The 23238-nt window shown below is 44.3% G+C and overlaps 1 protein-coding gene across 13 annotated transcripts in view; it reads left to right on the forward strand.

The window, feature by feature from the left end:
• Positions 1 to 23238, forward strand: part of LOC118207312 (basement membrane-specific heparan sulfate proteoglycan core protein-like) — a 140323-nt gene that overhangs the window by 60328 nt on the left and 56757 nt on the right. For 9 of the 13 annotated variants that reach the window (XM_035380772.1, XM_035380762.1, XM_035380767.1 and 6 more), the window contains 25 exons: positions 29 to 208; positions 858 to 1054; positions 1830 to 1977; positions 2547 to 2674; positions 2822 to 2908; positions 3160 to 3218; positions 3949 to 4010; positions 4411 to 4551; positions 5608 to 5781; positions 6238 to 6417; positions 7134 to 7252; positions 7438 to 7549; positions 7893 to 8006; positions 8461 to 8588; positions 8779 to 8865; positions 15415 to 15485; positions 15907 to 15974; positions 16466 to 16606; positions 17722 to 17913; positions 18390 to 18428; positions 19170 to 19274; positions 20281 to 20493; positions 20625 to 20696; positions 21431 to 21514; positions 23133 to 23225. In XM_035380772.1, the coding sequence (XP_035236663.1) occupies positions 29 to 208; positions 858 to 1054; positions 1830 to 1977; positions 2547 to 2674; positions 2822 to 2908; positions 3160 to 3218; positions 3949 to 4010; positions 4411 to 4551; positions 5608 to 5781; positions 6238 to 6417; positions 7134 to 7252; positions 7438 to 7549; positions 7893 to 8006; positions 8461 to 8588; positions 8779 to 8865; positions 15415 to 15485; positions 15907 to 15974; positions 16466 to 16606; positions 17722 to 17913; positions 18390 to 18428; positions 19170 to 19274; positions 20281 to 20493; positions 20625 to 20696; positions 21431 to 21514; positions 23133 to 23225 (2994 nt within the window). The remainder of the gene's footprint in view (positions 1 to 28; positions 209 to 857; positions 1055 to 1829; positions 1978 to 2546; positions 2675 to 2821; positions 2909 to 3159; positions 3219 to 3948; positions 4011 to 4410; positions 4552 to 5607; positions 5782 to 6237; positions 6418 to 7133; positions 7253 to 7437; positions 7550 to 7892; positions 8007 to 8460; positions 8589 to 8778; positions 8866 to 15414; positions 15486 to 15906; positions 15975 to 16465; positions 16607 to 17721; positions 17914 to 18389; positions 18429 to 19169; positions 19275 to 20280; positions 20494 to 20624; positions 20697 to 21430; positions 21515 to 23132; positions 23226 to 23238) is intronic. The other 4 variants (XM_035380774.1, XM_035380775.1, XM_035380770.1 and 1 more) reach the window with 3 other exon arrangements.

Here is a 23238-nt window from a genome sequence, read left to right on the forward strand (position 1 = left end):
TGATGGAAAATTCTCTGTCTCAATTTAGGTCGACTCCTATGGGGGATCGCTGAAGTACAAAGTGCGCTATACTCTGGCCCGTGGAGAGACGGATCCGGAGGAGAAGCCGGACGTGGTGCTGGTTGGGAACGGGCAGAGGCTCATTTATCGCCGCGGCAACCCCACGCCCGCCGGTGTCGTTAACCAGAAGGAGGTCAAGTTCACAGAGGTGTGTGCTGTTGCACCATTCTCAATGACTCATCTATTACCCACCCTACCTGAAGAGACTAAGTGCTCTGACCACACTGACATGCAGACACGCTGTTTGTGTTGAACTGAAAGCCAGCTGTCACCATGCAGTTCCTTGAAAGAACATTCCGTGAGAAAATATTAGTGGTTTAACGGTTATACTGAACCATACAGAGCCAGGAAACACTAGTATGCAAATAGGAGAGAATAGATAATCTTCAAAAACCTCTACAACTCCTGGTGATAGTTTATTAAGTTGTGTCATTCCACATGTTCCACAAGTTAAATAGCTCAAGATTATTTAATTTGTTGGTAAAGCAATGCACAATTTAGCACCAGAAATAATAGTTGCAACATAAGAAACATACATTACAAATTACCCAGCATAAGTTAGCATAATGTTCAAAGACAGTTACTTAGCCTGACTAACCCATAAACATTGGCAGTTGCACAAGTGCTGTCTACTGATATGTAAGACTTGCCTATCTAAGTCTCAAAGAAAGCCACACCTCCCACTGTCATTGGTATGTCTGTGCACTTGTTTTATGGCTATAACCTTCATCACTAGCGTACATGCGGCACGATACATTTAGACAATCCCGGGTAGCCATCTTTTTCCCCCCCGACAGGAAAACTGGCAGCACTCGTCGGGTCGGCCAGTGAGCCGGGAGGACCTGATGATGACTCTGGTGAACCTCGAGAGCATCAACATCCGCACCATCTATGACAACCGCATGGTGAGCGTTGCCCTCAGCGACATCGTCATGGACACCACCACAGTGGAATTCAGCCTGCAGGGCCCCGCCCAGAATGTGGAGGAGTGCAGGTGAGTGCCCGAGAACACGCGATGTTGAGAGCAGGGCCATTCAGCCCGTTCATACGCCTCATTTACCTTTTGGCTAGAGAATACCCAGCACTGAGTTGAGTCTGGACTTGAACAACCCAAGGGTTTCTGACTCTGCTAAGTGACCTGGCACACATTGGCAACTCTCTTTTTTAAAACATGCTTCCTGATATCAGTGTAGTATAGAACTGAAGAACAGATTTTTTGAAATGTTTTTCTTTCCTGTTTTCCAAGTAAGTGTTCTAGAATTCAGTTGCTTTCAGGTATGGGCTGTGATTGTTACAAGAGCACTACATTAGAATGTTCTGATCTCACACCTTACAGGGTACACCGTATTGTTTCACTGATAGAACTCAACCTGAAAAATCCTTCATAGCTGACTTATTTATTTATTTTTGTTCATGCCATTTGAAATTCATGTAAAAAATGTGTAAAAAAAATTGCAGGGCCCTCACTTGTCAATTCTCTTAGTCAATTTCAAGACCTTTACTTTATCTTTGCAAATGTGCTCTTTACTTTCACAACTTTTTATTCATTCAGAAAAGAAAAATATGACCCTGAACAAAAACAATATTTAGCAATGTTGTGTTAATTTTTTTGTAATGTGTTTTCATGGGAAAGAAGCGATTAAGTATGTTTTTGTGAAGCTCATTTAAAAATAAAAAACCCTAGCGGTGCCAGTGGTAGTGCTGCCCGTTTGGCGGTGTCTTTGGTAGCTGTAGGGCTCGGAGCTGACGTGTTCGCTGGTCCTTCTCAGGTGTCCCGCCGGGTATTCAGGCCTGTCCTGTGAGTCCTGCTCTGGCGGGTTCGACCGAGTCTCCGGCGGCTCCTTCCTGGGGACCTGCGCCGGCTGCAACTGCAACGGCCACGCCAGCGACTGCGACCCCATCAGCGGCCACTGCCTGGTACGCCTGGCCACGTGCACGCGCACACACACACGTATTGAACACACACTTGCACACGCACACAGACACACACAGACACAAACACATGCACACGCACACACAGGCACACACACACGCACGCACATGCACAAATGCACCTTCATCTGGTATGCCTCCGTGCACACGTTTTGTGTCATGTGCTGCATGGTAAATGATTTTGTTTGAAATGGGTCACATTTTTTAATTACTAAATTATAGGTGATGTCAGTGGGATCGAAAGGGCTTGATACAAATGGAGAAAAAATGTTGTGTTAAAATACATTTAAGGAAATCATTCCTGGAGGGACTTAAAACCCATGTTTTTAACAACCTTAACTGATCAAGAGTTTAGCTGTCACAAAAAAGAACATACACAGTGGGTGCCCAGGATAGCGTTTTAAAACCCCACAGCCAGTGTCATAGGACCCTATGATCCAGCACAGTACAGTATGTCCACTTGGTGATGGCAACTGAAGTGAAAGGAATGCATTGTGTTTGGATTGTGTCTGAATAACACTTAATTGTCCGACCCCCCTTCCCTCCCCTTTCAGAGCTGCCAGCATAATACGGAGGGCGCACAGTGTGACAAGTGTCGCCCGGGCTACTTCGGGGACCCCCGGCGAGGCCGCCCCGACGACTGCAAACCCTGTCCGTGCCCGTACACCGAGACGTCTCGTCGGTAATGAGCCGCTAGCCAATCACACGCTTCCGCAGTTCCGCAGGCTGTTAATCTTAATGACCGTTCCCAGGCTACCTGGTACCCATTAACCAAAGGGGAGCGTCTGGAAATTATGGAAATCTGAGTCACTCCTTTCTTTGTTCAAAGGTTCTCAAACACCTGCTTCCTGGACCACGACAAACAGGCGACGTGTGACGCGTGCAGGCCTGGCTACACAGGAAGGCGCTGTGAACGGTGAGGAAGTGACATCATACTGGGACATCCGGTTTATACCAGTAGTTTTATATTCTGAGTTAGCCTTTTAAAATGATAAATGCCTTACCAGTAGTATGTGCCATTTTTTCAGTTATAATAACCATTTTCTTTTCTTCTATAATAATAAAAATAATAACAGAAATAATAATATAATTTTTTTGAGGCTGAATGTTTTAGTTATGAATTTTAAAATCTGTTATTTCATGTGTCTATCCATGTTTTCTTGGAAGGTGTGCTTCTGGTTACCAGGGTAATCCCCTTCAACCCAACGGGAAGTGTGTTCCAAGTCGTGAGTTCCAAAATTTGGCCTTTCTGTTCAAGCAGTGTTTCCCAGCACCTACTCACCTACCTGAATCAATGAGCCTGAATTCGACTCATTTACCATACACTTCAATAGAGGCAATGCCATATGCAATATAGCTGAGTGTTGCATGGTGATTTTCTTGCCCTTATTGAAGGGGCAGTTCACCTTAAAATAAAATAAAGCTGTGTTTTCACTTACACTAAATTTTGTGTATCCATTAAGATAGTTTGGCTGAGATTTGAGTTTTCTAGTTATCCGCTGCAGCTCACCCTGATACAGCGGACCTCAACGGGACCTCAAAGTTTTTAAACCAATGCCATCACACTGCCCCAGAATACTGGCGTGCTTCGGTTGAGAATTTTGCGGCTATTCAAAGTAGTTTTCAATGAAACCGTAAGCAACAAGGTCCATAGATGTTTGTGAGTAACCATGGCTTTATATTTGGAAAGAGTAATTGCTGTAGATGTTTTTAAAATGTATATTTTTGGCGGTTTGAGTGCCACAAAAACGTGGTTGCTGGGTAAGTGGAAACTTAGCTTTATTTTATTTTTGGATGAACTGGCCCTTTACAATGCAGAGTAAATAAGACAAGTAGACTGAAAGATACCAGAACAACTCCAAACACACACACACGTGCTCTCACATGCGCACGCACACACACACACACACACACAAACACCCATATCATCTCTTCCTTGTTTCCTCTCACGCTCAGTAAGCTCCAGGTGTGACAACAGGGGAACGGTGAGCTCCAGCAGCAGACCATGTACATGCAAGGTAAGCCTCGCAGTGCTGGAAATGAACTCAGTTTTAAAGTCTGTGTATGCATCTATTTCAAACCCTTCAGTTTTATCCCTCCACAAAATCTCAGACGCTCAAATCAAAAGAAAGCTGTGACCTAATCTCCGAGGAATGCACAATCCATGCCCAAACTCCTTGATTACCTTACATGACATCTGGAGGGGTGAAAAGATGCATATTTCAGAGGGGTAGGAGTAAACAGCACATTAGTCCAGCCGTTTTGCTAAAATGGACGGTAGGCAGAGAGTAGTAGGAGTAGAGCAGAAAGTACAGCTAGCTGAAGAGCCACTTTAGTGCTCACTGCTGCTTTGCGTGAAATAGCTGAATGATTAGAGCCAATGAGAGCAGCGGCTCTAACGTGCTCTCCGCACCTCAGCCCAACGTGGTCGGCGCACTGTGCGACGAGTGCAAGACCGGCTCCTTCCACCTGGCCGAGGCCAACCCGGACGGCTGCCTGCAGTGCTTCTGCATGGGCGTGACCAAGCAGTGCGCTAGCTCCTCCTGGAGCCGCGACCAGGTGCGTCCCCGCCCGCTCGACAACCCGCCCATTATTGTTGCATACGTTGACAATTATGTGTAAAAAAAAATTTTTTTTTTAAAAAGGATGCAGTGAGAAACAGATAAAAGTGTCAAGTATAAATCAAAGGAGGCTATATTGTTGTCATGCCTTTGTCCGACCACACTTAGAATATGTTCTGGAAATCTGGGTACCACATTACAGGAAAGATGTAGGAACTCTTCAAAAAGGATGAAAAAATGGCAACTAAATTGGTTCCTGGTGTGAAATCTCAGATTTACCAAGAAAGACTTCAGATACTTATTCTCTTCAGATTCAGGAAACAGAGACTGGATTTTATTGATGTTTCTAAAGCCAAAAAGTGGATTAATGCAGGTGCAAAAATATTTTTATACACTACATGGCCAAAAGTATTTGAACACCTGACATCCTACATCTCATACAAAATTATGGGCATTAATGTTAAGTTTGTCCACCATTTGCTGCTATAACAACCTCCACTCTTCTGGGAAGGCTTTATACTAGATGTTGGAGCATTTCTGTTGGGGTTTGCTTCCATTCAGCCAAAAAAGCATTAGTGAGGTTAGGCACTGATTGGGTGATTAGGCCTGGCTCGCAGTTGGCTTTCCAACTGATCCCAAAGGTGTTGGATGGAGTTGAAGTTAGGGCTCAGGGCTTCCACACTAATCTCAACAAGAAAGTGATTTTGGTGCTATAGCATTAAGATTAGCCTTCACTGGAACTAAGAGGCCTAGCCCAAACCATGAAAAACAGCTGCAGACCAAGAGGTGCTGAGATACTTTTGGTCATATAGTGTATCTTGGTTGAGTTCTGTCAGCAGAACACAGGAGCAAAATTTGGAAACTAGCTAAACATAAATGGGTATCCACTCAGATACCATTTTTATTTTAAGTACTGTAAATCAGCTTGCCAGTTTGTGTAGTAGATGCAGAGAGCATTGGGGTATTTATGGGGTATTTATGTACAGGCTTGATGCCTTACTGGGTGCCTGTATTGTTTTGGATCCTGTAACTTTTTGCCGATTGTACCTCGCAGGTGCGCGGCGGGGTCAATGGACAGCTCTTCACCCTGTCCAACGGGGCCAACACCCGCACCATCACCCAAGGAATTCTCCAGAAGAGCAGCTCTGAGGTGGCCTTCCGCAGCTTCTCTGACAACCCAAGCGACATCTACTACTGGGTCCTGCCGGAGAGTTTCCGCGGAGACAAGGTTATTGTCCTCTGATGATTCATGTCCAATTTGTATTCAATGGAAGTGAGGAGAATTAGTTATATATCCCAGCAAGAAGATTTTGTTGGTAAATTAAATTTGTGTGGAATTAGTTTTAGTTCATGTTGTACATCCCATAAGTTTTTAGGGATTACATTACATTACATTATAGGCATTTAGCTGACGCTCTTATCCAGAGCGACTTACAACAGGGATGTATCAGTCTTACTTTTAAATAAGGCATTCATTAGTGTTTGTGGCACAGATTTCAGATGTAGGTGTAGCTTGTAAATGCATGCTAGTAAATACCAGATTGCAATAGAAAATATTCAGACAACAGACTTTCTGCAAAGTTTCTTACTCACGATCTTGGGTCTCAAGGCCATTGTTACATAAACATGCTGTCAGGCCGGTCACAGGGTGGTTTACCTTTGCGTTTCACCACGTCGTTGCCAGGTGACGGCCTACGGCGGAGAGCTGCGCTACACCGTGCGCTACGAGCCCGGCTACCGCTCACTGGTGAACGACGGCCAGCCGGACGTGGTCCTCCAGGGCAACGGGATCTTCCTGGAGCACTACTCAAAAACCAAACCCCTCCCCCGGGTCCCCACCACCATCACCGTGCTCTTCAGGGAGGTATATCACCCGCCGGAGCGTTCGTTCGGAGTGGCCAGGTGTTCCAGGACGGGGGGATGCAGTCAGTCGGAAGGTCATGGGATCTCTGGCCATTGGGGCGTGGGACTCACCATCCCTGGTCTTAACTCTGACCGCCTGCCCTCCAGCGCTGATGTCAGGAAGAATTTTAATGCAGCGAGTTGTAAATGTGTGGAAGTGCCTGCCAGGGCATGTAGTAGTGGCCGAGACCCATTGGCTGTTCAAGTCCAGACTTGACGCAGTGCTGGATACCCTCTAGTCCAGAAGTGGACAACAAGGGCTATATCTGTTTCTGGATGTCATGCCAACTTTTGGCCTTAATTACTTAATTAGTCCTAACATTTAAGCCGGTGGAAATAAGAAACCTACAGGACGGTAGATCTCCGGGAACAGACTTGAGAAATGCTGATTTATTTGACGTTTTAGCTACATTTCTTGATAAGTGTAGAAATGACAGCCAAAGTCTGTTCTTGTGTCCTTATATGAAAAGTGTTTCCTGTGATCTAATCCACGCGTACTAGTGTTAATGTATACAGCCATTTAGCTAGGGTAATCGATGTTAACAAAAACCACCACACACAGTTGCCGTCCAAGACTGGAATTGCCCACCTCATCTCTAGTCTATAGGTAAACGATGAGCTTAGGTGGGCTGAATGGCCAGATTTGGTAATAACGTGCTCTTGCATTCTGCCGTTAAGGGGATGTGGAGGCGTGCAGATGGGCAGCCCTGCACTCGAGAGCACCTTCTCATGGCGCTGGCGGACACCGCGGTCTTCATGATCCGAGCCACCTACGCCGACAACATGGTGGAGAGCAGGTGAGGGGTGGAACTGCAAGACCCACAGAGTCTCTTCCCAGTCTTTCAAAGTCATCTATACTTTGACAGTTGAAGCTCGTAGAGAATGCGTGATGACCCTTCAGTCTTATGATCCTTCTGCACTGCGGATCCAAAATCCCTGTTTTAGTCTGACTGGGTTCTTGTGCGGTTCTTGTGATCTGCAGCCTCTCGGACATTCGGATGGACATCGCCGTTCCCCACTCTACAGGCAATGAGCGGGCTCTGGAGGTGGAGGAGTGTGCCTGTCCCCGGGGGTACAGGGGACCCTCATGTCAGGTATAGACCCGACCCGATCTCCTTCAAAGCCCTACGTGATATTTGTAACTCAAGCTACAAAACTGTAGTTAACATATATTTCTCAGATACTGTAAGGTTCCTTACTCTGGGACTGCCTTCCACAAAACAGTATAACCACTGGGTTGCCATCTTTTAAAACACATTTCATTCAAAGAGTCATTGATATAGACTTGCTTTCAAGGATTAATCTTAAATATTTGCTGGGTTTTTGTTTTATTTGTTATAGGTTGTCTGTTTTTTATTTTTTGTTTTATTGGTTTAATGGTTTTTCATTGGTGCATTTTGAAGCGCTCTGTCTCTCATTTCCATTCGTCCGTTGCAGGAATGTGATGTGGGGTACAGCCGAATAGGATCGGGGTTGTACCTGGGCACCTGTGAGAGGTGCGACTGCCACGGGCACGCCAGCAGCTGTGACTCCGACACCGGAGAGTGCCTGGTGGGTCCTCCTCTGCTCCCACGCCTGTGGATGTCTCCCTGTGAAACCGTGTGTGAAAGCGCGGTGAATGCTTTGGTTTCTGGTTTTTGGGTTGTAAAATTTATGCTGTACCCACAAACTACACGAATTTGGCAAAGTGAGATTTTGTTTGAAAACTGAAAACTGATAGTTAAGTTTAGATTAATTTGGATTAATGACAAAGTATTTTGGAGGTTATAAAACATTTATGGCATGCTTATAACATCCTCCAAATTTGTATGCTACATATTCATCATATTCATCCGGATATTCATTCGTCCTTGAATTCAAACCAGTTCAAGCATTGAAATGTGCTTTAAAGATAATGTATTGTTACATCCTGGTACAATATAAAGTGTGCAGTATCTAAGTTAACAGCTGGGTGTGTAGATATTGATCCTCTTTGCTTTGTCACCCCCCACCCCAACAACCTCAGCAATGCCAGCACAACACAGCCGGCCCGCGTTGTGACCGCTGTGCGCGTGGTTACTACGGCGACCCCAAGACTGGCGGTCCAGCAGCCTGTCAGCCCTGCCCCTGCCCTGGCACCTCCCCCAGCAACCAGTGAGTGGAGTGGAACCCTCTGAGATATTCCATGCCTGTGCCCAAGAAGCAGCAGCCTCCCACAGCACTCAAGCCCAAAAATAATAGTTTTTACTTGGCCTTTGGTGGAAGCCCATAGACAGCAGTGAAAATGGTACAGGGATGTGGCCTTTCCTTTGCCTAATGCCAGAACCTCAACCTCACCCAACAGGTACTCTCAGACCTGCTACCTGGAGTCCGATGGTCTGCCTACCTGCGACAGCTGTCCCCCTGGCTACACTGGCCGCCGCTGCGAGAGGTAAGACCCACTCGTCTGAGTCGTCCCTGGGGATGACCGCTTCCCTGTTGAGCCGTCTGTAGTCTGAGAAAGCTTGGTGTAGAATCGTGGTGAGTGGAGGCTGAACATATTCCTGGGGTCTCTTGTAAAATTGTGCGTGAAGCATGACTGTCTGCTCCCTGTCATTCCCATCGTGATTGAGTGGTCTTGGAATCTGGAATGGGCGGAGCGACAACCAATCAACGCCGCCCATTTCACGCTGTGAAAAACATTGTTTGTCTGGGTTTGCTTTGAGGAGAAATGATGATGATCTTGAAAATACCTTGCGTCTATCAACAGACTTTTTTTGGGCTGATTAAATATTGCTTGGTTTAGGCTGTTCAGGTTGTTTTCAGAATTTGCCCTGCAAGAATAATTTTACAAATAAGAAATTTCATAATGAGAGTTTGTCAGTTAATATTGTAAAATACTTCTGCTTTGAAAGCTTTTTAAAGGTGTTAATATTGACAGAAAATCTGTGTTGGTTTCTATTTGATGAAGCATCCTATTACGTAACGTGAAAAATATATGGAAATCAGATATTATGAAATATTTAGTCTGAATCGATGTTAATCATAGCAGGATTAGCACATTTCTGGAGATTGCTGGATATATGGAGCTTATGTTTGTGTCACTTGTTTTTGTTTGTTTGTTTGCTTGCTTTTTGATTAGTCCCACATGAGACACAAGTATTTATCTCTTAATGGTAATGTTGACTCGTTCTCTGCTGCTCTGTAGTAGCCAACTGTCAGCCAGTTAGTTTTATTAATTAGATTGTTTGTTTGGGTGCAAACAAACAGCAAATATAGCTGTCTGTGTCTTATTTAATTCAGCATTTTCCCACAAAAATGTATCCACTTTTCTTCCTTTACTGTAGCTTCAGTAGAAACTGTAGAACGTGCTCTGCATTCTATACCTGCTTTAGTAGTCCAAACTTGCAGAAACTGGTGGGTGCTGTGGTCGCTGTTTATGCCGGAGACATGTTTACATAAGCCTCTATTTGAGGCATAAACATTGCTATGCCGTTCCTTGAAATCCATTTGTCTGAATCTTTGCCGCTCGCTGAGCTTGCAAAGATGGTTGGTGACTGGGAAACAAACATGAAAGTGAAAAAATGAAGGAGAAAATGGAAGCTGAATTCGTGAGACATGGGTCTCCCTGATGATGTGTGCCTCTGACTCTCATTTTCCGCTCTTTGAACCGAAGTACCGCAGATGATTGCGAAGACGTGTTCCTGCAGGGAATTCTGCATGGTTCCCTCCCGTTTTCATGTGACGACGCAGAGCTTGACTTTGGCGGGGAGAGGGGCAAGAGCAGGCAAGAAGGGCGGTCTGACACACGCCATCAGGTGAAAAATTCTGCCATTAGCTCAGTGGAGGCAGAGACTTTGAACAATCTGTCCGTCAGCTCGCAGTCTGTAGCCACTCGCGGCCTGCCGCTAGGATGGCAGGCCAAGCCCACGGCTCATGCGGTAGAGTTCAGCTTGAACGGAGCTGCCCCCTTAGCCCCGCCCACTTACACACCCCGCCCCGAGGCTGGGCACAGCAGCTTCCAGTCCTTGCTTAGGTCATCCATGAGCAGCTTCAACCGACGCATTAGCATGCTGGAAAAGGGCAGTTCGGACATGAAGGAGAGCCTCCAGGCCCTGGGCTCAGAACAGGGCCTTCTCCATTCCCACGTGGAGAAGCTCACTGCCGCGCTATCCACCGTGCGGGAGCCAGACCACGTTTCACAGCTGAAGAAGGGCTACTTCGCCATGGAGACCAGGATGAGTCAGCTGGAGGATAAGGTGAAGGTCCTGATGGATGGCTTCTCCGAGATTGCGCGGGAAATCAGCAAGATAAAGCGAATGAGGCACAAACCTGAAAAACCTATGACCCATTTCACTCTTACAAAGCCAACTGTGGAACGGCAGGGGACTGTCAATTGGTCAATAAATAACAGCAGTGTGAAAGTGCCTCAACATGCCATAAGGACCAATAAACAGTTAAGCCAAATACAGTCAACGCATTCTGGGAAGACCTTGACGTCTACAGTGTACCAGTTGCTGCCTTCATCCCAAAAATTCGAGGCTCAGAAGAAAGAGTCAAAGGATCCATATACATTTGAGTTTTTTAAAGCTATCCAAACAAATATAAAAGCTCCTTACGGTTCTAGGATCAAAACACAACCCAATCTTTCCCTGAGCTCTCATGCCAAGGCAAATTCTGCGTCTCCTCCCACAGGGCTTGTTCTTATGAAAACGCCTTCCTCAGATCATCCCAACGCAAGACATGTTGCCAGAATGCCATCTCCCATGTCAGTCAGTCATCAGTTGGCCCCGCCTACCCAGAGAGTCCAGTCCTATTCAGAACTCAAGCCCTATGAACTGCTGTTTGCCTCCACACCACCGTACGCTACCTCTACAAGACAAACAAAAATGTCTGACTGGGACAAAACTGAAAATAATACCACTGAAAAGCCCACTGTTACAAAGAGGAAGAGTCCTAAGTCTAAAGTGCAGGACATTCTAAGACTACTTCACAGGGGTCATAAACGAAAGGAGAGGCAGAAACAGGATCATTCTGTCCAATCTATCCTTGGGAGGCTTGGCATTTATGTCAAAATGATTCAAAATTATTAATGACCTTTGCAGAAGAATTCCTTCACTCCTCTCCTGTAGATAGCAGCAGTTATGCATGGCCATAACAGACACTCCTCAAACACATTTTCTCTAAGGTTTAAGTCCAATTTTGAAGTGAACTTTTGAACTGGCTGGTGAACATGAAGACAGTTTTTCTTTTTCTTTGATTTATTGCTATTTTTTAAAGAGATCTTTACAGTACTCATTTTTACAGTACTAACAACTTCATTACAGTCCAGAACGATAAAGGATATGTAAATGGGATTGTTTTGTTTGATCCTTGTAGTCCTTTTGAAAACTATGCGAGATAACAGAAAAGAATCACTGCTTGATGTATTGACCAAAACCTGATTCTCTCTGGTGAGTAATTGCTTTCGAGGGAAGAATGTAAATTCATTGCTTGAGGGTTTCAGAAGCCAAAGACACTTATGACAGACACACACTTCTGAAGGTAGAACATTAAAAACTCATTATTCTTTCCATCCTTCATTCAGAAAGCCTACAATTTACTGTACATAGAGGTCAAGCTTTAGTGTTTGTGTGACACCTAAAGCAAAGGCTTCCAAACCGGGGGTTGATGAGCAGCGTCAACACAGGAAAAGACAATTAAATACTCTGCTAACGTCGTTGTAGTGATCATAGATACAACACTAATGCCCATGTGGTGTTAAATTACGTTGTTTTTTTGGACACAATTTCAGCCTTTGTGTTTGTTTTGATTGGCTCAATTTTAATTTTGTATTGAAGCATGTTTTACTTACAAAATCTAATGACCAGCTGGCCCTACAATGGCTGGGATAGGGCCATTATTTATTTTCTTTTCGTTGAAAGCAAGAAAATACACAACCAGCAGGTTATTATAAACTTCTCCCAAAATCTAAAATATCTTTCAAAGATAGAAAGTGAACTCTCCCTTTAATGGTTGGTTACAGTGATGCAGTGTAGGGATCACAGGCTACATTACTGAGCTTTTCCATATCTGCCAAATTCAGGGAAGCTCATGTCATTTTGTTTTAAGTGTGTTACCATGGAACCAGTTGGCCAATCAGCTTAAGAGTTACAAGGGGAATTCCACTCCCTATCTTTATTTATATACAACTTGTTCCATTGCCTTTTTTAGTAGTTCAGTAACACCTGGAATGGAGTGAAGTTTTAGGAGGGGTATGGGTCATGCTTACATGGGCCAAATAGTTGATTATGATAGCTTTGATGACATGTCTAACAATAGTTGTCTAATAATGACATTGTCACTTAGTTCTATTTCAGTGGCAAATCAGTCTGTGTTTAATGTTTAAGCTATTAAAGTGTAAAAAACTAATATAGCATTGAAGTTATGAATCCTTAATGTCAGCTTCATAGTCAACCTTGAATGCAACATTTCTCTTGAAACAGACTTTGAGTTATGGAGATAGTATACTTTATGTATAGTGGATGAATATGTACAATATGCACATAGTTTTCACTTTACCTGAATTCTGAAGTTTTAATGTGTAAATACATCATACAGTGCGGACATGAGGCATGGGATATAAAACAAATTGTTTCAATATATATGTTTTGGATGTAGTCCACCAAGCACACTGTATAGGCTACTGATCCCCAGATAACACAAGCATACAGACTCTCACACTGGCACACACACACACACACACACACACACACACAGAGTAAAGTTTTATGGGCCATTAATGTGGTATAATCAGGAATGGGTTGGGAGACTTCATGATGGGTATATGAGATGTCTAGCACGTTCAGAAGTGCTTGGAATGCTGCTGCTATTTTTAAGTAATAAGCCAAATGCACTCAGCACATGTGAACTTTAGGTTATGTCGATAATTTCCTGAGCACTAGGACTATTTTGAATATGCTTGTTCAAGCAATACTGTAACACTAGACTGATTTCTTAATCAATGGTTATCTAATGCAAATTCCATTATGTAAGGGCATAAATAATGTTTTGTAATAAATAATTTATATTGACCTTGTGGTGAGTTTGATTAAATGCAATGTATAGATACATTCTCCATGTTGTAGTCACTATGCGAATGGCTGGACAGAATTTACAGATTTGCATTTCTGATGACTTTCCTTGCTTATATTGTGTTCCAAAACTCTGAAATCCTTAGAATTTGCAATTTGTCACTCTATGATGCAAAACATGTTTTGTTTTACTTCCACGTTGAGGTCTTGGCCCATTTGAGGCCTACCTTGACATGTGGTTTTCAGGCTAAGAATACTGTAAAAGCCTGTTTAATATTATCATATTCAACATCAAAATCTCATGAAATCCCAACCAAGTTATACCATTAAAGTTTCCCTCAGACAGCAGAAGGGCGTCCGGTGATCCAGGTAAGACTCACAGAAATGGCTGTGTTAGTCTCAGTTGGCTTTGCCAACACATCTCAGCTCTTGGCTCCTCTTGATGCGGGTGGGAAGCATTGAATCATAGCCTGCATTGGGGGCAACTGTCAGCGTGGCCACTGGTCCTCATCCATCTTCCTTGAAGCCATTTTTTGCAGGGAGTATCTTGACACACAATTGCCACGGCAATGCATTTCATGCCTAAATGTGTGCTGTGTTTCTGTGGAACCTTCTAGACCTAAGTGCTGAGTAGTTTAGGATAAAGCTTTTAAGAAAGTTTGAATGACCATCTCATATATGCAAAGTGTTTTGCCTTTTGGCTGCGCTTATCTGTTATTTCAAAGGCAGCCTGAGATTCTGAGATTACTTGTTTCCTTAAAGTATGTTTGTGAGAAGCAGCTCATGCATTTAAAAAAAAAAGTTTTATCTGTAATACTGTTTGCTTGGGACCCCTGTGCCATTTACAAATTTCCTTGTAGACGGTGCCTCAATTTTTTATGGAAAGTTTTTATTCTGCCAGTCCAACAGGATGTTACCACTTCTGCAAAAAATATATCTGTAACCTAATTTATTGAGTGTATTGGATTGAGATCCTTTTTTTTTTTTTTTTTTTTTTTTACAAGAGATTCCGGAAGGCCTGTATTTGTGTACTGGGGACAATTAATTTTTTTTATAAATTCAGTCTGACCTATAAGCCTGCTGGCAGATATGTTCTTGTCCAGCCAGCCAGTCAGCATTGTTTTCAGTCATTTGTAGATGATATGTGATTTCAAAAAGTATGCCTGAATTTGAACAAGGTCTGAACCATGTATGCAAGTGTGTTGCAAATGTTTCCTTATATTTTTTTAATTATTTGAAAATCTAACTGCATTGATTAACTATAAGCGCATATTTCTACCCTGTGTTGTGGAGTAATTTTCAGGGTTTACATGTTTGTTTATTAAAGTACTGAGTGTGAGCGATTATGGGGTGAAACATGATATGATTCTGATCCTGAGAGCATAACTTAAGTACACCTTAATGAGAGTATGTTAAAAAATACACGTACACTTTATATACACTTTAGTAGAGCCACATTGTACTTAAGAACATATTTTACCCTTGATGAGCTTCAAAATAAAACAGTTTAAGTTTAAAACAGAAATTACTGTGGGAACACCCCTTTACGTGTAATTACTACATTTAGGTATTTAGCAGACACTTTTACCCAGAGCAACTTACAAAGCTTTGTACATTCAATTCATTTATACAAGTGGATATTTCAAGTTCAGTTCCTTGCTCAAGGGAACAGTAGCCTCACTTAGAAATTGAACCTGCAATCTCTGGATTATAGGCCCAAATTTCAAACACATTATACCGTACCGTGACTTTCTGTTCTCCTTATTAAATGATGCAGATCTGATACATCAGTCATGTTTTGTGTATATATTGGCTCAAAGTAATATGCATGTTTTAACTGACTGCATAAAGGTAACAGTAATGGCTGCAAGGCACACAGCAGAGAGAAACGTGCACGGTCCTAAAATGTCGGTTTCTTTTCATTTCAGATGTGCTGCTGGATACACGGGCAACCCTCAGTTTGGACAAGCATGTACCATTGGGAATAATGAACTCAACGGTAAGAGTCATGTGACGCTGGCTGCCCTTCAAAGATTATAATAATAAAAGGAATAAATAAGTGTTGCCTCTAGTCTAGCAGAGCTCCTAATTAAAATCACATTGAGCATATAATGTATAGTTTTCCCTCTGTCACTTACTGGGTAAAGCAAAATAAATATGATGACATATCGAGGGGACAGTGATACGGGTGGATTTGACCTTATGTAGTTTTTGTTAGTATGCCATAGCATCACTTCAGAATCATGGCATCCCCATGGTGATTATCAAACCAAAGTACCATTTTCTTGTGAATTAGCCATACAGATTGTAAAACCATGAAATTCCCGAAGGGATTGAACTAAATGGAGGGGACGACAATAAATAATTGAAGGGTGCAGTGGAGTTTTAGAGTGTTCATTGTGACCCGTTTTTTTTTGCAGGGAACTGCGACAACTGTGACAGGAGAGGTACAGAGCGTTGTGGCAGCGGCGGATACTGCCATTGCAAGGTATACAGAAGCAGTCGGCCATCTTATGGCACTTCATCGCAGGTCACCATGGAATATAAACAACTAATACAGGAAAACTGAAAAACTAATACAGGTAGCTGAGACTGGAACTCCAGCTAAATAACATCTGAGATGAGATACAATTTACAATTCTGCTGTTTTTATCCAGCAAAATGACTGACAGAAGGTGCATTTGACATGGGTAAAAAGCCACCACTGGAGCAAGACGTACGTAAAGCTACAGTCAAATAAGTGCCAACATAGAGATGCATGCCGCACGGCTTGCAAAACAACGGGTACTTCACGTCAGTATCTGATAGGTTTATATTTGCCTGAGCTTTCTTGGTTTTCTGTATTGGTAACCTGGGCCTCTGTCGCTGGAAGTGAAGGCTGAATGAATAGAAGAGAATTTCAAGCAGGGCTAGGCACGATCACGTAGGATGACCCGAGGCCCTGTTTGACCCCCGCGGTTCCGTGTTGTCCTTCGGCAGGCTCACGTGGAGGGGCCTGCCTGCAGGAGCTGCAGGCCGGGTCATTTCCACCTGAGCGCCGACCTCGACGACGGCTGCCTGGCCTGCTTCTGCATGGGGGTCACCCAGCAGTGCACCAGCTCCAACTACTACAGAGACACGGTGAGGCCCGGAACTTTCTCCCAAACAACACCCCCCGAGACCAAGTCTGCCTTCATGTGCTGTGCCTGCCCTTCAACTACGGCCATGTCTGTGTGTGCTGTGTGTCTTACAGTGTTTGTGTGTCAGTTTCCCATTTGGTGTGCTGTAGCCCTGCATTAATTATCCAGTTCTGAGTAGCCACAGTGCCTGTATGTTTATGTTTTTTAGCTTTCAATCAGCGGCCATTTCGGGCCTAAGAAAACCAATCAGTTTGCCTCCTTTACCGGCCAAAACGTTAATCAGTGCAACACACCAGAAACTCAAAAACCAAAAACCAGTAAACACTGTGGCCCTGAAGGATTTGAGTCTGATATCCCTGCCCTAAGGGCATAGATAAAGTTGTATTGTTCTGAGTTCTCATATTATTGCAAACAAAAAGGGCTCAGTACTCAAACCGCAGTTTATGGTTATAAGTTGTGTGTGTGCTGGTTTTTGTTATAGCCCTTCTCTTGGTAAGGTCAAATTCAGATCCTTGAAAACAAGGGTTTAATTTCTTCCATACTGTAATTTCTAATGCATTGCAGGTTTGCAAACACATACATTTAATCCTGAACAAATGTTAAAACTTTTTTGGTTGAATTGGGCCATCCTGTTGCAGTTTGTGGAAGGTCCCTATGGTCTGGTACTAGATCCAGTGCCAGTGCCGACTGTGGCACAAGGAGACAGTTAGCTCTGGTTTTGCCCAGGGGTGGGAGAGTTTCTGTCGGCCAGGATAATAGTTTTCCTTGCACATCATCGACCACCGCTGATTGATCGGGTGCTTGCAAAGCTGTCTTACTCTGACTCATGCCTGTGTGAGTTTGACTTGCAAACTGCAGTCTGATAAGAAGTGCAGTTTTTGGTGGAAAGCATGCTCTTGTCTGGACTTTCCGATGGTTGTTGCAGTAGTGAGCACTTTTAAATACATTTCAGAATTTTAAATTGAGTGAAATTAATGGTTGATCAAATGTTTTCTTAAGTCTTTTAAATTGCATTCCTCCTACATTCTAAATTCTGTAGAAAGGTATGCAGAATTGCACTCTGTAAGTTTATTGGCTGAATAAGGACTCGTGAACATGTTCCACTTTCTGCGGCAGGTGTACTCCGTTTTCTCCCCGGGGAACTTCCAGGACATGGCGCTTGTGAACCGGCAGCGCACCAACCGCATCACCACCGGCTTCACCGTGGAAGTGTCCACCGACGGCACCCAGCTCTCCTTCAGCAACTTCGGCAACCTGGACCAGGAAGCCCATTACTGGCAACTGCCTGACGCCTTCAGAGGAGACAAGGTATAGTGCTGAGCATTGGGCCCACCCCCTGTTTGGCCCACCCATGGGATAAGTCACATGACTCGCTGTTCCAGCTTAGCTTCTCCTCTCTTCTCCTTCTTCCTTCCTCCCAAAGCCTTCTCCCCCCTCTTAAATGCAAGCTCTGCTTCCGTTGCTAAACAAAATCTTGATTTCTCAACTCTATGCTTCTCATAAGAAAGGGTTTACTTTATATGCTATATGTTGCAAAAAACATCCTGTGGTATTTCCTGTTGTGGTTACAGTTTTATTTTTTTCCCCCATCAAATGGGGAGACATCATGGAGCAGCCCTGTCATATCATAGGCGGATGCAGGATTGGTGCTTGATTTGGATTGGTTGTGGCCGTCAGGCGGCACATGCCTCAGTCTTCCTTTTTTATTTTTTTGTCAGAGAAAGGATTCGCTTTCAGAATCTCACATTCTGTTACATTATTTTCTGTCTTCTGTCCACTTTTAGAGGGAAGCTTTCTATGCTCGTATGAGGCGAGAGCACAAGGTAAAGCAGGCTGCTGTGTTCTGCTGTGACACTGACCATATCAATCACTCTGACTTTGACTCACTGACTCTCTGACTCTCACTCTGAAGGGTGAGACTTACTTTCGTGCACATAAAATATTCTAAACTCCTCAGTCAGAAATCCCTGCAGTCAGAAGCAGTCAATCCAGATTATGATTGCTGTTGCTGGGTTTAAGCTTATTTGAGGTTTTCAGTCAAATTACATTTCAAATTAAAAACTGCGTGAGGAATGCAAAACTGCTGTAGACATCTCTGAACAAATACATACAATCCTACCAGTCACAAACATGCAGATGAACAAGCATGTACTTCATCTGACTAATAACAAATCTGAGAAGCTGAGAAGCACAGTTTACTATTAATTGTTTCTTTCTGGTCTCGTCTCAGTGAAGTGGTATACCCATAGTTTAAGAAACACTGTTGTAGATTATATACTCAAAATAATGTAAAACCACTCAGAGCAATACATGTCCTGCACGACCAAAACTTTTGAGTAAGGTGAGATCACCAGTGCTTTCAGAATGACCAGTCAGGCCTGGTTCCTTAGCATGGGAACCCAGTGCTGCCGAATAACAGCTCGCTGTTCTGAGCATGTGCGAGTCTTTCGGGTTTCTCGATGCGTTTCCTCAGCTTCTTTACGCGTTCAAATGCGGTTTGATGAGGAAAAAAGACTGGTATGTAGCTAAGGGTTACAGGGACCTTGCTTTGTTCACGAAACCAGAAAGACTCCCCTTGGACAGAGGAGCAACTGAGGAAGGACGACTCCGTTTGGATGTTAATGGATTCCGCGGGGAAAGAAAACTCCAGGTCCAAACGAGCCGCCAAGGTATCCGCGGGCTCTGGAAGTCCCCACCGCCCTGCCTGCTCGCTGGCAGGCCTCCAGCCCGCTGGCAGGCCTCCCCCACTATGTGTAGTTTGCAACTAATGGGTTGTTTTGTTTTTTTCCAAGTGACACAAATATGTTTCCAATTATGGACTACATCTGGCTGTGAGGTGCCTAGAGAAAAACAAAACATTCATAAAAATAATGCGTAGAGATATACATATACCGATAATAAAATAAATGATAAGGTCATTTAGTTGCTTTCATCGTCTGACATGACTGAATATCTACAAGCTTGTGCAAAATATAGAATTTTTTTTTTTTACTGGCACACTCATGCATGACCAGGAGCACACAGACACACACACAAAGATGTGCACTCCTGTCAGATACTGAGAGAACACCCTACAAATTTACTAGTACATAGTATATTTTTATTGCAAAAGTAGTTTCTATTGCAGTCTAGCAACTGTCTCTATATACGAGTCAGTTTGTTAATAGTAAGTCAAAACATGAGCTAAAACATCCCGACACCACGTTGCACTTAGGGAAACAACCCATTTAATATAGAATACAAGTGTGATGGCATGTAGTAACCACAGCATGTGAACTCTGCATTTTCAGAAGGTAACAAACTAGTTACGTGTCCTCGGCCATTCAGGAGGAATGGATTGTGTGCGGTGTGTTCTTTCATCTGGAGCAGCATGTTGTTTCCGTCAGTCCAGATTTGTGGTTCGAGGTCAGCGCCTCAGTAAACAGACCCCCTGCACGCGAGGTTGACTGTACATTTCACGTATTCCCATTCTGAGATGTCGTTCAGCAAAATCCTCCAGAATGTACTGAGTAGATTCTGGTATCTCCTTGCCTTGGGTAGGGAAGTTACCCAGCATGCCTCCTTGCACCTCACCCCCGTACGTCGAGTCCCGCATGGTGTGCCTTCCCGAGTTGCCTCCTTTTTTGGTGACCCCCCCCGCAGTCAGTTTGTCTCCTCTGCCCCTCCCTCATCCAGTCCTCTGCCGAAATTCAGAAGCTTGACGACGAAATCTGGGCTCTCATTTCCAACTTCTCCAAAGAGCCCTCCCCTTCCCGCCCCAATCCAATCCCTTCCTCCGCGTCCTCCGCCCTTCTCCCTCCTCCACCTGGTCTCTCCTTCTCCTCCGGCCGCCCCGCAGGGTCTTACTCGGCCGCCCCCGCCTACTCCTCCCGTCACGCGAGACCCCAGGTACCCAATATCATCTGACGCGCGACGTCGATTTTCTCCGTTCATACACTGCAGTTAATGACGCTGAGCTATCACGAGCTGTGTGGCTGACGGGCTTTTGCTTCTGTTTGGCCCTTTGCGGGCATTGACAGACCAGGCCTCAGGCTCAGCAGGCCCCGAACGTTGTGAGTCTGCGTGGCGCCAGACCGGGCTCCGCCGGAAAGGTAGTCCCTGGCAACAACACACCCCCGCCCTCCACGGCATCGGGAAAAATGCCACCCGGCGGTTAAAACGCCTCGGCTGTTTGACAGATTCTTTCGGAGTATGCTGTAACTGTTTGTCATCGCTGTCTGAATCGTAAATAACGCTTCATTTTCGGGATCTGAAAGATTTTCAATGGATCGAGCCCTTGGGAGACAGCTACAGCTAAGACAGATTTCTGGTTTGGCCTGGGGGCCATTTTCCAAAGGAATGCATGCAGTGATCACACTTACGTTCAAGCTGTGTTCTACAGGCTGTATAAATCAAGTGTTGAAGGGGTCTGGTGAACAGACTATGAGGCTGGGTCTGTGGTATGTGCCAGATCCAATCTTGGCCTTTACTTTTATATTTAAAGCCATGTTTTTATTTTCGGTTTTGCACGTGGTGCGACAATTCAGTAAAGCGGTTTATTTGAGGTTAGTCATGTGGATCTTGTCTGTTTTAAGAGAAGATTGCACATCCAGCCTTGTTTAGTTCAGATGCCTGTAAGATGCCTGTAAGACATCAAGCATTTTGATCTACGCTTGACACCTCTGTTTTTAACTTGACAGAAATAGGCACAGTCCACTTTGCAAACGTGAACCCTTTCTGCAGCGTGTTTCTCTGCCATCGCCCTCTCAGCTTTGCTCCTCTGCCTTGCTGTTTCTCCTCTTCTCCCTCCCTCCCTCTCTCACACCTCTCCTTCCCTCTGCTGCAGTACGCTTTGGTCTACAAAGGTTTCAGCTTGCACCCGGAGGATGTCCTGTTCTGGCAGCTCCCGCCCCAGTTCAGAGGGGATAAGGTAACTGGACGAACCAAGCTGGGACCCTCCTGGGTCCCAGAGACGCTAAGGCGGTTCCACCCAAACTGACCGCAGGGGGTGTGGCCGGTACCAAACACTGCTGCCTACCGATGTTGGAGAACCTCATGTGTTTATGCTTAGCCGGTCATCTATCAAGGTGAAGAATTAGCAGTTAGCATTTTAGCAGGGGCCTAAGCCTGTGTGATCCTGCGGAGCTTAGTGGGGTCCCAGCCAGGCTTATGCAGTTTGTCAGGGTACCTGAACCCTTTTTGGAGTTTTTGGGATACATTTCAAGTTTTTGATGTTCTCGTTATTCTTATATTATAGAATTCAGACCTGCCAACCTGCACACATTTTGTGTACCAACCACGCAATTCTTGGTCAAAATATGCAGGTACGAAATTCCAGCTGAAATTACGCAAAAAAAAAAAGATATTATTGTAATTTAATTACGGAAAACAATCAAATAATACGAAACAATACCGTACATTTATTTGGTATTTAAACTACATCCCTCGGATTGATGCAGAAGCTACGACCTTGAGGTTCTGTAACCCCTCCCCGACCCACTCAACATCCACTGATACGCAGCGGTACTTTATTATCCACCGAGGCGTAACGCTGCATTGCTGAGCTAAAATGGGAAGTGGGGAGTAATAATCAAGCACAAAAATGTGACCGTAATGTTAACATATAAAACGTGAAAACATGTTCGGTAACTTTACGAGATGATGCATTTCAAGGGGTATATCGTAATGAGATAAATTTGTGTATATAGTTAGCCGTAGTAGTAGCTCGCATACGATTTAGCCTCGTTAGGAGACGTGCGAATAACTGATGGAGTAATTTAGCTGCAGTAACTAAAACGCTACGGAGACTCCGTGTTCAAACTTTGAATTGCACACGCTCTGTTGGAATAAAGTGACCATTGCAAAGGTGTTTGACTATAGACTGCTAACGTAGCAAATAATTCCTATTATTGCAGCCAGTCACCCGACCAGCCTTGCAGTTAGAAAATAATCATGACGTCAGATTACGAGGATACTAACAAGGAGAGAGAGAGCAGCAGACCTACTAAAAAGAAGCGAGTCCATGCCCCCCAGAAGTTCCTCACAAAATATCAGGAGCAATGGCCGTGCCTCTGCCCCTCAAAACGTCCAAAACTAGAATTATGAAGAAAGGCTTGTGTGTGCGTGTGTGCGTGCAGAGCGAAGTGGTGCGAAAGCATGTTAACTAAGCGTTACGCTGACTATTGTGGTACTCAAAATATTTTCCTAAGGTTGGCAGGTCTGTAGAATTTGTGCAGGTGTTGGTGTAAGAATTAAATGTTTACCTCTTAATCATATTTCACAGCCAAAAAGCAGGAATGTTGCTGAGCCCAGGCAAGTCGAGGTCCTCGTATCATTTGGATTTAGCCCAAATGCCTTTCAAACTAGTTCTGCTGAAAAAGTCTCATCCAGGCTTCAAATGCTTTAACCATTGAGTTCCCTTGAGAGGATCATTCAACTTAAACATTTCCCACGGCCCCTCTGGCTTTGTTCTCCATAGGTCTTGCGAGGACAATTTGATTGGCTCGGGGTTGTGCCTTATTGTGACTCCGCCCTCTTCTGTCTTGTAGGTGGGCTCCTATGGCGGTACTCTGAAATATACTGTCGCCTACGTGGCAGGCCAGAGGGGAACGCCCATCGAAGACGCCGATGTCCAGCTGATCGTGAGTATGGTTT

The sequence above is a fragment of the Anguilla anguilla genome, chromosome 11 (genome assembly GCF_013347855.1).
Source record: "Anguilla anguilla isolate fAngAng1 chromosome 11, fAngAng1.pri, whole genome shotgun sequence".
NCBI lineage: Eukaryota > Metazoa > Chordata > Actinopteri > Anguilliformes > Anguillidae > Anguilla > Anguilla anguilla.